This window comes from Saccopteryx bilineata, chromosome 3 (genome assembly GCF_036850765.1).
Source record: "Saccopteryx bilineata isolate mSacBil1 chromosome 3, mSacBil1_pri_phased_curated, whole genome shotgun sequence".
Lineage (NCBI taxonomy): Eukaryota > Metazoa > Chordata > Mammalia > Chiroptera > Emballonuridae > Saccopteryx > Saccopteryx bilineata.
In genome coordinates this window covers 104,790,095-104,804,155 of record NC_089492.1, presented here as the reverse complement: position 1 = coordinate 104,804,155, position 14,061 = coordinate 104,790,095, and the positions used below count along the sequence as shown (strand labels likewise).

At 42.8% G+C, this 14,061-nt stretch overlaps 1 protein-coding gene across 6 annotated transcripts in view; it reads right to left on the bottom strand.

Moving 5' to 3' along the window:
* PPP1R21 (protein phosphatase 1 regulatory subunit 21) overlaps positions 1-13,537 on the bottom strand; it is a 65,043-nt gene extending 51,506 nt beyond the window's left edge. The window contains exons 1-4 of one of the 6 annotated variants that reach the window (XM_066267088.1): positions 10,629-10,651; positions 10,380-10,523; positions 9,050-9,129; positions 2,690-2,758 (exon numbers count right to left, since the gene is read on the bottom strand). Coding sequence is in view for 3 of the 6 variants with exons in the window: in XM_066267084.1 (XP_066123181.1) it covers positions 2,690-2,758; positions 13,437-13,493 (126 nt within the window). In the remaining 3 variants the exon portion in view is untranslated. Of the gene's footprint in view, positions 1-2,689; positions 2,759-5,726; positions 5,966-9,049; positions 9,130-10,379; positions 10,524-10,628; positions 10,652-13,132; positions 13,409-13,436 lie in introns of those variants that run through there. The other 5 variants (XM_066267086.1, XM_066267089.1, XM_066267087.1 and 2 more) reach the window with 5 other exon arrangements.
* Between the last annotated feature and the right edge of the window lie 524 nt (positions 13,538-14,061).

Here is a 14,061-nt window from a genome sequence, read left to right as displayed (position 1 = left end):
TTTCAGAAGACATTTATCCCAGACTCTCTATAAATCCTAGTTTGTGCAAGGGGGATGAAAATAATGTTACCCTCTCTTATAGAGTTATCATGAAGATTAACTGAGATGCCTGATACATAGTGAGTGTTCAATAAATAGAACCTGCTGTCAACATCACCATACCACCATCACCCCAATCACTTCATTAAAGTTAATCAAACATAACCAGCAACAGGGTGTCAAACCAAAAATGGGCTATAAAGACAAGCTAGGAAATACCGTATTTTTCACTCCATAAGATGCACTTTTCTTGCCCAAAAGTGGAGGGGAAAATGCCCATGCATCTTATGGAGCGAAAAATATAATACTTTCCCCACTAACAGATTTTAAATATCATTAGGACAAATATTGATCATTTCGTCAATAATTTAGGCAAAATAATAACTCGACTAACAAATCTTGACTATAAAGCTTATTTTTAATCATGTTGGCTTGGGCACAGAGAATTTTGGAAGTATGGGTAAGGTATCCTGAACTATCTCAGCCCTGAGTCTATGGAATAGCATGAGCAGGGGGCACTCTTTTTAATTTTTAAATTCATTTTAAAGAGGAGAGTGAGAGAAAGAGAGAGAGAGAGAGAGAAAGGGGGGAGGAGCAGGAAGCATCAACTCCCATATGTGCCTTGACCAGGCAAGTACAGGGTTTCAAACTGGCAACCTCAGCATTCTAGGTCAATGCTTTATCCACTGCACCACCACAGGTCAGGCCAAGGGGCATTCTTTTTTTTTTTTTTTTTTTTTTGTATTTTTCTGAAGCTGGAAACGGGGAGAGACAGTCAGACAGACTCCCGCATGCGCCCGACCGGGATCCACCCGGCACGCCCACCAGGGGCGAAGCTCTGCCCACCAGGGGGCGATGCTCTGCCCCTCTGGGGCGTCGCTCTCGTCGCAGCAGAGGCCAAGGAGCCATCCCCAGCGCCTGGGCCATCTTTGCTCCAATGGAGCCTTGGCTGCAGGAGGGGAAGAGAGAGACAGAGAGGAAGGAGAGGGGGAGGGGTGGAGAAGCAAATGGGCGCTTCTCCTATGTGCCCTGGCCGGGAATCGAACCCGGGTCCCCTGCACGCCAGGCCGACACTCTACCGCTGAGCCAACCGGCCAGGGCCCAAGGGGGCATTCTTAAAAGATGATTTCTTTAGTGTTGGGTGCAACACTGGCTAAGTAAAAGGACATACTTCTGGGTTCCCATTCAGGTAACTGAATGAAACTCTATAGGATATGTCACTGGCTAGGGGCTACTCCAGAAAGAGATAAGGGAAAAGAGAATCCTAATCCCTTTATAGTCTAAAGAAGGAACAAAGAAGAGAGCAAAAAAAATGAGGTAGGCAGTATATAGGGGTGGGCAAAAGTACGTTTACAACTGTCATATTAATAAATAATAATACAAGAATAAATTGTGTAGCCTGGCCAGGTGGTGGTGCAGTGGATAGAGCATCGAACTGGGATGCACAGGACCCAGGTTTGAAACCCTGAGGTCGCTGGCTTGGGTGCAGGCTCACCAGCTTGAGTGCAGGGTCGCTGGCTTGAGCATGGAATCATAGACATGACTCCATGGTTGCTGGCTTGAGCCCAAAGGTTGCTGGCTTGAGGAAGGGGTCACTGGCTCTGCTGTAGCCCCCGCCTCCCCCGGTCAAGGCACATATGAGAAAGCAGTCAATGAACAACTAAAGGAGTTACAATGAAGAAATGATACTTCTCAACTCTCTCCCTGTTTGTCCCAATCTGTCTCTCTCTCTGACTCTCTCTCTGTCTCTGTCACACACACACACAAAGAATACATTTCACATATTCACAATTGTAAACCTACTTTTCCCATACATGCATTTAACTAAAACTTGGCCAAGAAAGAATCCGTATCCTAGAATTAATATATCCAATTAAAAAAAAAACCAGCCTTGGCCAAATAGCTCTGTTGGTTAGAGTGTCGTCCTAAAGCACAGAGGCTGCCAGTTCAATCCCTGTCAGGGCGCACACAGGAATGGACTGATGTTCCTATCTCCCTCTCACTAAAATCAATAAATTTAAAAAAAAGTAATAATAAATATATATATATGCATATGTATCACTAAGCAATATTTATTACATGTCAACTAGAATGAACTAGAAACAAATGCTTTCATCTCCTATATATTTCTCCCCTCAGTTAACAAACCTGCTGATGGTAAAATATCAAACGGAGTGTCCTGATTAACACAGGTTATTACTACTAAAAAGTTCAACCCAAACACAAGATTAATGGACTAAATGATTCACACTTTCAAATCCATTTATTAGGGAACAACCATCTATATGGGGATATAATATGATATAAATATGAATATGACATGGGCCTCCTGAGAGTTCTGTCAGTGATCAAGACAACAAGAAGCCCAATTAATCCAGAAGAATTTAGCTAAATAAAGGCCTTGAGGTGTAAGAGAAATGCATTAGTTGAATAATAGAATTTTTAAATTTTTAGCTAAGAAAATCAAAGAATATAATATTCATAGTGAAAAAAGAAGAAAGTTAAACACAAAAACTGTACTACTCATCACTATCCCTAGTAAATTAGTGTCAGAGTTGGGACTTTAACCCAGGAAACCAACTAAATTCCCTGCTTTATGCACACCAAACACTACTCACTCAGCCTCACAATACAAGTATCCTGTTCATACCTTTAAAGCAGCAGAATTTGCTTGTTCATCCACAACAGCTTTTTTCAGGACCTGATTCTGAGCCCGAAGCTGACAACAGAATAAGAAATAATTTTTAATTTAAATAAATCACTCATAGCAAGAAAATCACTTACGATTACTTTATAGGAATCATAACACTGAATAACTATCTTCTCACATATATATGGAACAAAAACATTAGGCCAGAAGAGGATATTAGGTATCATCATTCTTCTACTTTTCAGATAAACACATAGTGGCTGAGGTGACCAATGACATAAAACATAATCTGTGGCAAAACTGCAGCTAAAATCCAGTTCTCTCAATCTCTAGTACATGGTTCTTTGTATGAAACCAAGTCATCTTAAATAAAAACTATTTTCCTTGAATCTCTGGCACACCATTCATCTGTAAAATATGTACAATTGGACAAATTATGAAATAATAATTCTATAGGAAATCAAAGTGTAGGGCATCAATATACCCAGCAGGACAATTTTCCTAGCATTAGTCGTAAAAATGTCATCAGGAATGGCAACCTGTTAACAGGCATCAGCTGAGGCAGTGACCAAAAGCAACTAAGAAGCAGGCTCTGTTTAGAAATTAATTCATAATAATAGCAGCTAGGATCTGAATGCTCATCACATACCAGCACTGTCCTAAGTATTTTACATATATTACTTCATTAAACCTCACAACCACATGAAGTAGGCACTATATTATCTCCATTTTACAGAGAAGCAAACTCAGGTACAGAGAAGTGGCAATGCCGAGATCCAAACCCCAGCCATTTTGACTCCAGAGTCACAATGCCATTAGACAATATTGGTTACTGTTTTATAAAGCTACATACAAATGAGTAAAGGAGGGGGCTGGAGTGGTGGGGGAAGCCTTTGAAGAGGTAGGACTGGAATTATTTTTTCTTCCTAGTTAATTTTTTTAATTGAGGCATACTTTTATTTTATATAAAGTATATACAAACAAAAAATTATACAGCTTGACCAATGTATGTGTACATCAATATAACCACCACTGGCAGAGTTTTGAAATCTACTTCTGTAGAAAGAGTAATCCACTTCTGTAGAAAGAGAAACGTTTTCAGCCAGATAACCCAGAGTGTGGAAGTATAAACAGATCAGTGCAATGCAGACAAAGCCAAATGCTTATAGACTAATAATCTGGGGTTCAGTACTGAGACCTTGAGAGACTGGGTTCTTCTCTGAGAAACAAAACAAGTGCGACAATACCATCGATAAGAATAGGAATATTTTAAACTAACCCTTAAACTGAGTATTTGAAACTCAAGAGAAAATTTAGCTAAGATTTTAAGAAGAAAAGCAGAAATACTGCAGGATAGTCGGTTTGAGCAAAAGACAGACTCAGAGATGAGCTCCTTCTATTGTTCTGTTCACAATCACGGTTCACTACCACAACAGAAAAAAACCCCAATCTTGCTCTGCCAATTTACCAAACAATATAACCTTCAGAAATTCACTTACCCTTTCTGAGCCTCAGTTATATGGTCTAAAAACTAAGTAAATACATCTACCCTATCTTCCTTCTTCTGTGGTAGTAGTGAGAACCAGAAAAAAAAATATGTAAAAGCACTTTCTAAACCATAAAGTGCTTCACAAATGGAAACAGAGCTATTTACTAAAATAGACTATAAAGGGGAATAGATATATTTCTTATCATTTGCCTGATGTAAGGCATTGCACTAAATGATATGGAGAAGAGAAAGAAGTAAAAGAAACGGTCTCTGTTTTCAAAGCGCTTACAATTTAAAAAGGGAAGGCACTGGCCAGTTGGCTCAGCAGTAGTGCATCAGCCCTGCATGTGGAAGTCCCAGGTTCAAATCCCAGTCGGGGCACACAAGAGAAGCAACCATCTGCTTCTCCCCCTCCCCTCCCCCTCAAGCAGCCACGGCTAGAATGAGCAAAGTTACCCCAGGCACTGAGGATGGCTCCTTGGCCTCACCTCAGGCACTAAAACAACTCTAGTGCTGAGCAACAGAGCAGCAGCCCCAGATGGGGCAGAACATCAGCCCTACACAGAGGTGGCCGGCTAGATCCCGGTGGGGGCGCATGCAGGAGTCTGTTTCTCCCCCTACTTGCCTCTCACTTGATTTAAAAATAATAATAATGAAACTAAAAATAAATAAAAAGGAAGATGAAAGATCAGCAGCAATCCTAGTATTTTCTGCTTTAAGAAAAAGGTTGTATAGACATTAAATTCTCTAGTACAGGGCTTGGCAAACTAAGGCCCATGGACCAAACTGGCCTGCGACCTATTTTACAGTTTTACCGCAACACAGCCATACTCATTATCTATTTATTGCCTTTCATTGTCTATGCGTTCTTTTGATCTAAAATGGCAGAGATGAGTAGTTAAAAACCACATGGCCCCAAGCCTAAAATATTTACCATTAGGCTCTTTACAGAAAAAGTTTGGTACCTCTGCTCTAGAAGTTCAGAAGAAAGAAGTATCACTTTAATGTTGGCTTCCATCAAGTAATAATTTACTTTTTTACATAGTCGTAGATAATGTGTTACCTAAGTAACAAAATTCAATGAATACTTTCAAACCCAGTTAGCCAAAAGATAGCAATACTACTTGAGTATTTGGCTTCAATGCATACCCCTGTCCTATCTTTGATGTGTAATGTCTTCTTGGTGTGGTATATAGAAGCTCCTAGTGACTGCTTCAAGGCCTAGAGATGAAGCTTGAAATTTTCTAAAATGTAAATTTTCTGTAGGACCAGAACTATAGAAAATATTAAATAGAATTTAAAAGAACCTCACCTTTCATGTATAAGGCACACTTAAACGCTACCTAAGCAAACTGAACAGCCTACTCTATGAAAGAGAAAAAAAAAACTTTCAAATCACTGTTGTTTAGCATTTAATCTGACTATAATGAAAAATGATTGGGATTTTCCTTTTGAAAACAGTTTGCTAAATTAATAACAATCCAAACATGGTTTCAATGAAACTGCCTAATAGAAAACACAGCTTTCAGAAATACTTCTCTAAAATACCTTTCTATTATGTAGTAGGTAGAAAAGGATGACAATGATAAAAGGCATGCTCCATTGCTATGTTAATTACACTTGGGGGTGTCTGGCCTTTTCCTGCACTTCAGCATCACTATGCAACACTTCCGCATTACTGAGCCAGCAACTTGCCCTGCTGACACTGCTGTCCTCAGTCTGGTCATTTAGGATCTATTTCTTCTCACCAGCATCTAGCACAGTAGGGAGGCACATGCACATTGTTCCTGTTGTAGAAATAGAGATAAGATCACCAAATGGTCCTTAATGCCTCCAGGAGATAAGTGTGGAGACTCCAATACACACAGACATACTGAAGTCTCCCTTAGGGAGGGAAACTCCCCAGGAGATGATACTGCCTATTTCCAGCAGCTGTGTACCAAACTCTTCCCTTCCATTCAGTAGAGGGACAGCACCTCTGAATCCCAACTCTGTACCCTGCCTCTTTTTACACCTTATTTTCCATTTTCTTGTAATCTTCTGATTTGCTTTGATTTAACTCTGAAGGCACAGCCCTTCTTCATTTTGACCAACCAAACTCCAACTTTGAGGTTTCTTCTAAGAGCTCACTTCCTATTTCTGGTCCTGCTTCCTCTGTAAATTTCTTTTAACCACCCCCTGTGGTCCCCTTATGGTCCACAGTGAGCCTGCCCTTCAGTTCCCTTGGCACTTGCTAATACAATAACAAGACAGCTCTTACTAAACTGTTCAGTTTTAATTTTATGTTTAAAATAGTAAATTTTACATTTACTAACTCACATATGATTAATGATTAATTTATGATTTCTCTATTAATCTCTCATCTGCCAACTAAACTGTCCTTCCTGGTAGAGACAATGGTATAATTCCTTGTAGCTACTGCCTATAATGAAAGATCAATGTGATGGAAAGAGAAAGCACTTAATAAATTTTTAGATAATCAAATTAAATACGGTATGCAAATAGTGTTTAAATGTAATGCAGGGCCTGACCTGTGGTGGCGCAGTGGATAAAGCGTCGACCTGGAATTGCTGAGGTTGCCGGTTCGAAACCCTGGGCTTGCCTGGTCAAGGCACATATGGGAGTTGATGCTTCCAGCTCCTCCCCCTTCTCTCTCTCTCTCTTCTCTCTCTCTCTCTCTCTCTCCCCCTCTCCTCTCTAAAAAATTGAATAAATAAAAAATAAATAAAAATTAAAAAAAAAAGAGTTAAAAAAAAATGTAATGCAGTATACAACTGTAAGAGACTGTCACTACTTTCACAGTGCCTCAGACCCTTCTCCACATAATTTGAACTTCATGGTCCTATTGGACACCAAGCATCCTCAAAAGCCCTGGGCCTAACTCTCAACAACCAGTGTCCTGACCTGTTCTCCGTAACTTTGGTTCTAACGCAGCCCAGCCTCAGTCAGGCTTATCACAAAGCTATTTCTCCAAGGACAGACAATGTAGCGGTGAGCCAACTATGACCTCTCTCATGCCACTTTGACAATCTGTAGTGGGGTAACTGGCCCAAGATTAGGAACTTATTACCTTTGATCACAAACTATTGGAAGAGTTAGTGGAGAAAGAGAGACAAATCATCTACATGAATTTTCTCATCTAATCCTCAACAATCTTCTGTATTAGAACCACTCTCACACAGATCTTTTCATACAATGGGCATTTCAAGATTTACACGTTTTATAACCTTATAAAACCAATATTTTAACATACAGTTTTTCTTCATTACAAATCAAGGTATACGGCCCTGGCCGGTTGGCTCAGCGGTAGAGCGTCGGCCTAGCGTGCGGAGGACCCGGGTTCGATTCCCGGCCAGGGCACATAGGAGAAGCGCCCATTTGCTTCTCCACCCCTCCGCCGCGCCTTCTCTCTTCCCCTCCCGCAGCCAAGGCTCCATTGGAGCAAAGATGGCCCGGGCGCTGGGGATGGCTCTGTGGCCTCTGCCCCAGGCGCTAGAGTGGCTCTGGTCGCAACATGGCGACACCCAGGAGGGTCGCAACATGGCGACGCCCAGGATGGGCAGAGCATCGCCCCCTGGTGGACAGAGCGTCGCCCCATGGTGGGCGTGCCGGGTGGATCCCGGTTGGGCGCATGCGGGAGTCTGTCTGACTGTCTCTCCCTGTTTCCAGCTTCAGAAAAATGCAAAAAAAAAAAAAAAAAAAAAAAAAAAAAAAAAAAAAAAAAAAAAAAAACAAATCAAGGTATACAACAGACAACCCGTGTCCCAGTCCTACACCTCCCCGAAACCCTGGTTTGCAGCTTCAGAATACTGAAGTCATCTAGAGACCCCAGCTACAGTATCTCGGGCCTTGATGATCCCTAAAATTCCTTCCAGATTTAACATTTTAAATATTCCAAAGCCCTGGGAATACCACTGAGTCTTTTTACCTGCTTATCTGTTCTTCCCCTTGGAAGGGGATAAAGTATTGGTGGCTGTGTAGTCTCCTTACAAGTGGCTGAGGCTATTTGGTCACTGAGGAAGGAAAAAAACCTTCTCCTCTCAGACCGGTCTTCAAGTAGAACCTTTTCTCCTGCTCCTGCTACCATGAAGGGAAACTCATTACGAAACTCCCAACCCCAGCCCTTGCAGTCTAGCTGCTCCATCAGAGACTAGATGGGTAAGTTGAGTGAAAAAAAAAGAGTAAGGGTTAAGACAACCCTCGTCTTTCTAAAGCAGCGGTTCTCAACCTGTGGGTCGCGACTCTGGCGGGGTCACCTAAAGCCATCGGAAAATACATAATGCATATCAGGTATTTACATTCTGAATCATAACTGTAGCAAAATTACAGTTATGAAGTAGCCACCAAAATTATTTTTTGGTTTGGGGTCACCGCAACATGAGGAACTGTATTACGGGGTCACGGCATTAGAAAGGTTGAGAACCACTGCTCTAAAGCCTTGCTATTCCAAGTGTGGTCTGTGGACAGCTGCAGCAGCATTACTTGGGAGAGAATCTGAGGCCCCACCCCAGACCGACCAAACCAGAATCTACAATTCAACAAGTCACATAGACATTTATGTCTGTGATGCACTGATCTAGGGGCCGAGCTAGGACTGTCTAACGCATGCCTACTTAAATTATTTGAAATTAAATAAAATCTAAAATTTAGTTCCTCAATGGAACTAGCCACATTTCAAGTGCTCAACAGCCCCACATGGCTAGTGGTTACCCTCTGGATAGCACAGATACAGAACACTTTCATTTTCATGGAAAGTTCCATTGGATAGCACTGAACACACATTGATAGCACTAAAGCCGTTTTCCAATCCAGCTTTAGCAGTCAACCCTATAAACCAGGGTAACAAAAAAAAACAAAACAAAGGCCAATACTCAGTTTTAATCCATTCCAGCTCCTGAGTCTGTTTCTCTCACAGGAGGGGTAGATTACTCAGGTTTCCGGGGCCCCCTACCTGGAAAGTAAACACACAGAATCATAGCTGACCTTTTCCCAGTACGAATAGCTCTATACTAAGAACCCAGATCTAAGAAGTTCCTAAAGGCAATATTCTTCATAACTAAAAGAAGCATCAATTGCAAAATATATATTTTAGAGAAATAATGGATGTTTGGTTTCCTCATTGGTTGCTATTGCCTCAGAAGGGTTTGAAAAAGATGATCTTTGAGAAAAAGCTTATACTGGTATCACTCCTTAAGCAACAGTTCTCAAACTCTGGTGTACATCTAAATTGCTGGAGAGTTTGTTACAACACAGATTGCTGGATCTGACCACCAGTTACAGGTTCATTAATTCTGGGGTGGAACCAAGACTTTATATTTCTAACCCATTCCCAGATCTAATGATGCTGAGCCAGGGGCTGCAGATAGAGAGCCTCTGACCCAGAGTAACACAAACTTTAGACAGACAGAACTTGAAACCTGCTTACACACATAATATGGTGCCACGCAGGAGTGCAGAAGCCCCTGCGAAAAAAGCAGGCTAAAATCAAATGAACCAGGAACACTTTTCTCCTCTATAATGATACACCAGATCCTCAGAAACAGAGCAGGCCATGGATGAACACCAAGTAAAAAATGGTCTTTAATTTGTCATCAACAGTGTAGTAAACTGAGGGCTTGATTAGCATTTCCTCACATCTCAAAGAGGTTGCCTCCATCTGTGGCCTACTAACTTCATAACCTCTGAAAATCAACGTCTACATACCTTCTCATCTGCTTTGGCCTCCACAGTTCATCTTCTATCTAACTAAACTCTCAAACTCCTAAGTGTGCTTTTTCCCCTCTCAGGAGGAAAGGCGATTATGACCATGGTTCTTAAGCAAGCAGTGGGCTCATTCCTGGAACACAGGCTGCAATTTAATTTATATAAGAATAAGAACATTTTGTAAACGCCCTTGGTTTAGGAATCATGTTTGCTCCTCTCGATATGCAGGATTCCTACAGATTAAGAGAAAATCTTTTTTTCCATTGTACCCTAACTGGAGATCAACATCAGCCCACAATCTCTCCACCAGGGAAGGTAATAAAAAGATAGAATATCCCTTCCACAGGGACAGGGTTGAAGGTAGAACAGATCTTATCTAGAAATAGCTTGGCAGTAGAATTGACAGGAAATAAAAAGCACATGAAATCTTTTGACCAATCTCTGTTCTCTTGTGTTCAGAAATTTCCATCACATTAAAAATTCAAAGGATGGCCTGACCTGTGGTGGCGCAGTGGATAAAGCGTCGACCTGGAAATGCTGAGGTCGCCGGTTCAAAACCCTAGGCTTGCCTGGTCAAGGCACATATGGGAGTTGATGCTTCCAGCTCCTCCCCCCTGTCTCTCTCTCCTCTCTCTCTCCTCTCTAAAATGAATAAATAAAATAAAATAAATAAAAATATATTTAAAAATTCAAAAGATGAAAAGTGGTCTGGCCCAATAGGAGAGAATAACCCCAAGTCTGACAGACCTGTTACAGTTTCCTTAGCATCTCCTCCTCCTGTCACATTCTTTCCACAGATGTCCCCCTGTAAGGTCGGTGAATAATGAGGGATGGTCATGTGGAGAACCCAGACCCACGAATTTTGGCTAGGACCGCCCACAACCAAGCACGCCAAAAGAAGCTTTGCAGGAACCCTTTGGAAAAAAGCGACCGTCTGCCAGCCAGTGAGATTTCACCACATCATATTAGCTCGACTTCCCTAGAGGGACCCTTTAAATATCTCCCACACGGTTTAATCCTTGCGACTTCCCTGGTTTAATCCTTGCGACTTCCCTGGCCTCCTTCTTTCCTCAGGGCCAGGAAACCTCCCTGGGCGGGCGGGAAGCATGCTCTGTACTCAATAAAACCTTTTGTTATTCCACACTTCGTGGCTCCAGCCCCTCCTTCTTGGCGGGAAAAATATCTTACACCCCCAAAGAATCTACCTCAAGTGTTCTACCCTGATTCACTCTTAAAGTTCAACTACTGTCTTTATGGGAATTATTCCAAAAGTTTTAGCCTTCATCCTGACATTTAGTCAGTCCATCTCCACTAAAAATTTTCAGCGATTACCCCAACATCAATCACCTCAAGCTACAGTATGAATAACATGAATGTACCTTCCAATCCCCAAATCCTATGCCTGCATCTAAAGTTTAATCCACCTCTTCACTTCAGATCGGCTCACCTTTCTGCCCGCCCTGTGCTGTCAGTGGCAGTCATGTTCCCTCATTTTGGAACTTCAAGGTCAACAGTCTTTTTCCCTCACTCACCATGTCCCACAGAATGAGAGACACAAGGATGAGCAGCTCATACATTCCTTGTATCTGTCATGAGTTTACTTCTCTGTGAAAAGCAGGCACTCAACAAAGTAAGCTAAAAAGTATTTTAAATTCCTAAATCTAGGGCCCTTCTCTATCTTTATTTAACCCTATATTACTCTCCCCAAACTATTTCAACAACCTACAATCTGGTCTTCTTTTCACCAATCTTTCCCTACTTAGATCCACTCTCCAAACAGTTTACTTCCTAAAAGTAATGTTACACCTCTCTTTAAAAACCTCTGATGTTTCTCCATTATGTAAACACTAAAGTCCAAACTTCTTATTTGACATTCATAACCTTTCATGATGGGGTCCAAATCACCTCTCCAACCCTATTTCACTACTCTCTGCCATGCATCTTAATGTGCTTTCATGTCAGCAAACATAGCCTGTTCCCTTTGCCAGGAATGCTACCATCCTTCCGTCCCTCTTCCCTACTCCTCAGCATGAGTAATTTCTACTTTCACCCTCCATCTCCGTTGTGCTCCCACGGAATACACGTCACAGTGTATTATAAGTACATGCAGTGTTTGAACATTCCGTTAAAGAGATCTCCTTAAACTGGAACTCCACCTCACTCAAACGACTCTGGTGGACTATTTACAGGGGGGCATATAAGTGTCTGTTGAACAAAGGAATAAAATATTTCAAAGTTTTTATTACTTTCTTTGGGAGGTTATACAATTTTTCAGCAATTCAGTCACTATTTGAAACATTTTTGGAACTCCTTTTGCCATTTGAAACTGCCTTCTGAGCCTGTTTACTGTCTGAAGAAAAAAAAACAATCTTACTTTATACTCATGAAACATTTTCACCCCAAAATAGTAGAGCCAAGTTGTGTACTACTGCCATGCTCCATCCATCCCACTTCATCATATGGATGTTTCGAACAACTTCTGGCCCTTTCAATCAAGAAAATATTATTTCAAAGGAGGAAAACTGTCATCACTGACATTGTGCAACAGGCTCTTAGGACAATTTCAAACAGAAATGCAATCTGTGCTCATGGTAGCACCGTTGGAGTAAGTGTAGTATCTCAAAAGGCTCCCATTCAATGCTGAAAAGACTCATGTGTATGTTTAGGCATGGGTTTTATTTTTTCATTTCACCTTGCTGAATATTTGTTAAGTCATAAGAAAAACTGTGTCTCAGTTTCTCCAAATTGTTAAAAGGAGACTAAGTCTTTCCATTGCCCCCATGAATGCCATAATCATTCAAAACTAAGCTTAATGACTTCTAAATCGTCTTTCACAGATATAAGATTCCGCTTTTTTAACTTCATTAGAATATTTTTACGGCAGAAACATCCTCCCCAGAAGCAGTCCTTTCCTTATATCATAAATACCACAGCGGTACCTAATTCAACATGTACTGAATGAATACCTGCTGGGTGCCCTGCTCCACTCCAAGTGACGGAGGGAAGAGAGAGAAAAGGGCCCAGCTCCAGAACTGAAGCTTTCAAAAATCATTTCCAGACATCTTGCTAATTAATCACTGACTACATCGTAACCACCATGCCTGATGAAGCAGTTTACACGCATGACTCTATTTACCCTCCCAAATTGAATGGGGGCAAATAAAATCTCTTTATTCTCATATCATCCCTGTGGGATGGGAGAAAGCTTGATCTTCCCCATCACTGGGCTGGGAAAATTGAAGAAACAGCACCTTCCCGGCCAGCACCAGAGGCAGAATCCAAGGTTTCTGACATCCAGTTCCATGCCCGCTAGTTCAGTGACAAGGAAGAATCAAACTCTGCTCCTTCCCGCAGAAACGCACACGAACCCAGACACCGCCCGTCTCCATCTCCTGGGAGCTGCAGGTGGAGGCTAGGTAATCGTGGACAGAGGTGGTGGAGGAGGGAAGAGGGGTGCGCGCCGTGCCTCCTCCGTGGCACCCCACCGTCCCATTGAGTCAGGGCAAGCCGAGGCCGCAGGGCCGGGGACCCCTAATCCCCGCCCAAGGTGGGTACCTTCGAGTACTCCTGAGCCAGCTTCTGGTACTTCCCCTGCAACTCTGCCGAGGCCATGGCCTCCCCCACCCCGTCCAGGCCCGGCTGCCCGGGCCGTCCAGCCCCGCCCCCCGCCCCCAACCCCAGACACGCTCCGGGTACTGCTCTGCCTGCGCTTGTCTGCTTCGCCACCGCCGCCGCGCCTCCTCCTCCTCCACTTCCGGGTTCGCCCAGGGGCGGGGCGACTGCCAGGGGCGGGGCGACGTCTCAACGTCACCGCCCCACCCTCGCGCGCCCGAGCCGGTGCCGCGCGCAGCCTCGGTGACTCGCCTAGGCTCGGCCTCGGGGGCTGGGAGCGCCATCTTGACGCATGGTTCAAGATGGAGACTTAGGACCGAGGAGAGTCACGGAGGAGGGTAATGATGAAAGTTCACAGAATGGGCGGGAGACCGAGGAGAGTAGCGGTGGTTGCGAAGAGCGGAGGACCGGAAGAAGAAATATTCTTAGCGTATCAAGAATTCTGGCCAACCCCCTTTCCTCTTCCCCGCTGGTTCCCATGGTAACCGTCTGGTATTTGATGGTTACATCCTTCAGAACGTGCACCCAGAGAAAGACTTCTGTATTCTGCTATCTCTTTATCCGGATC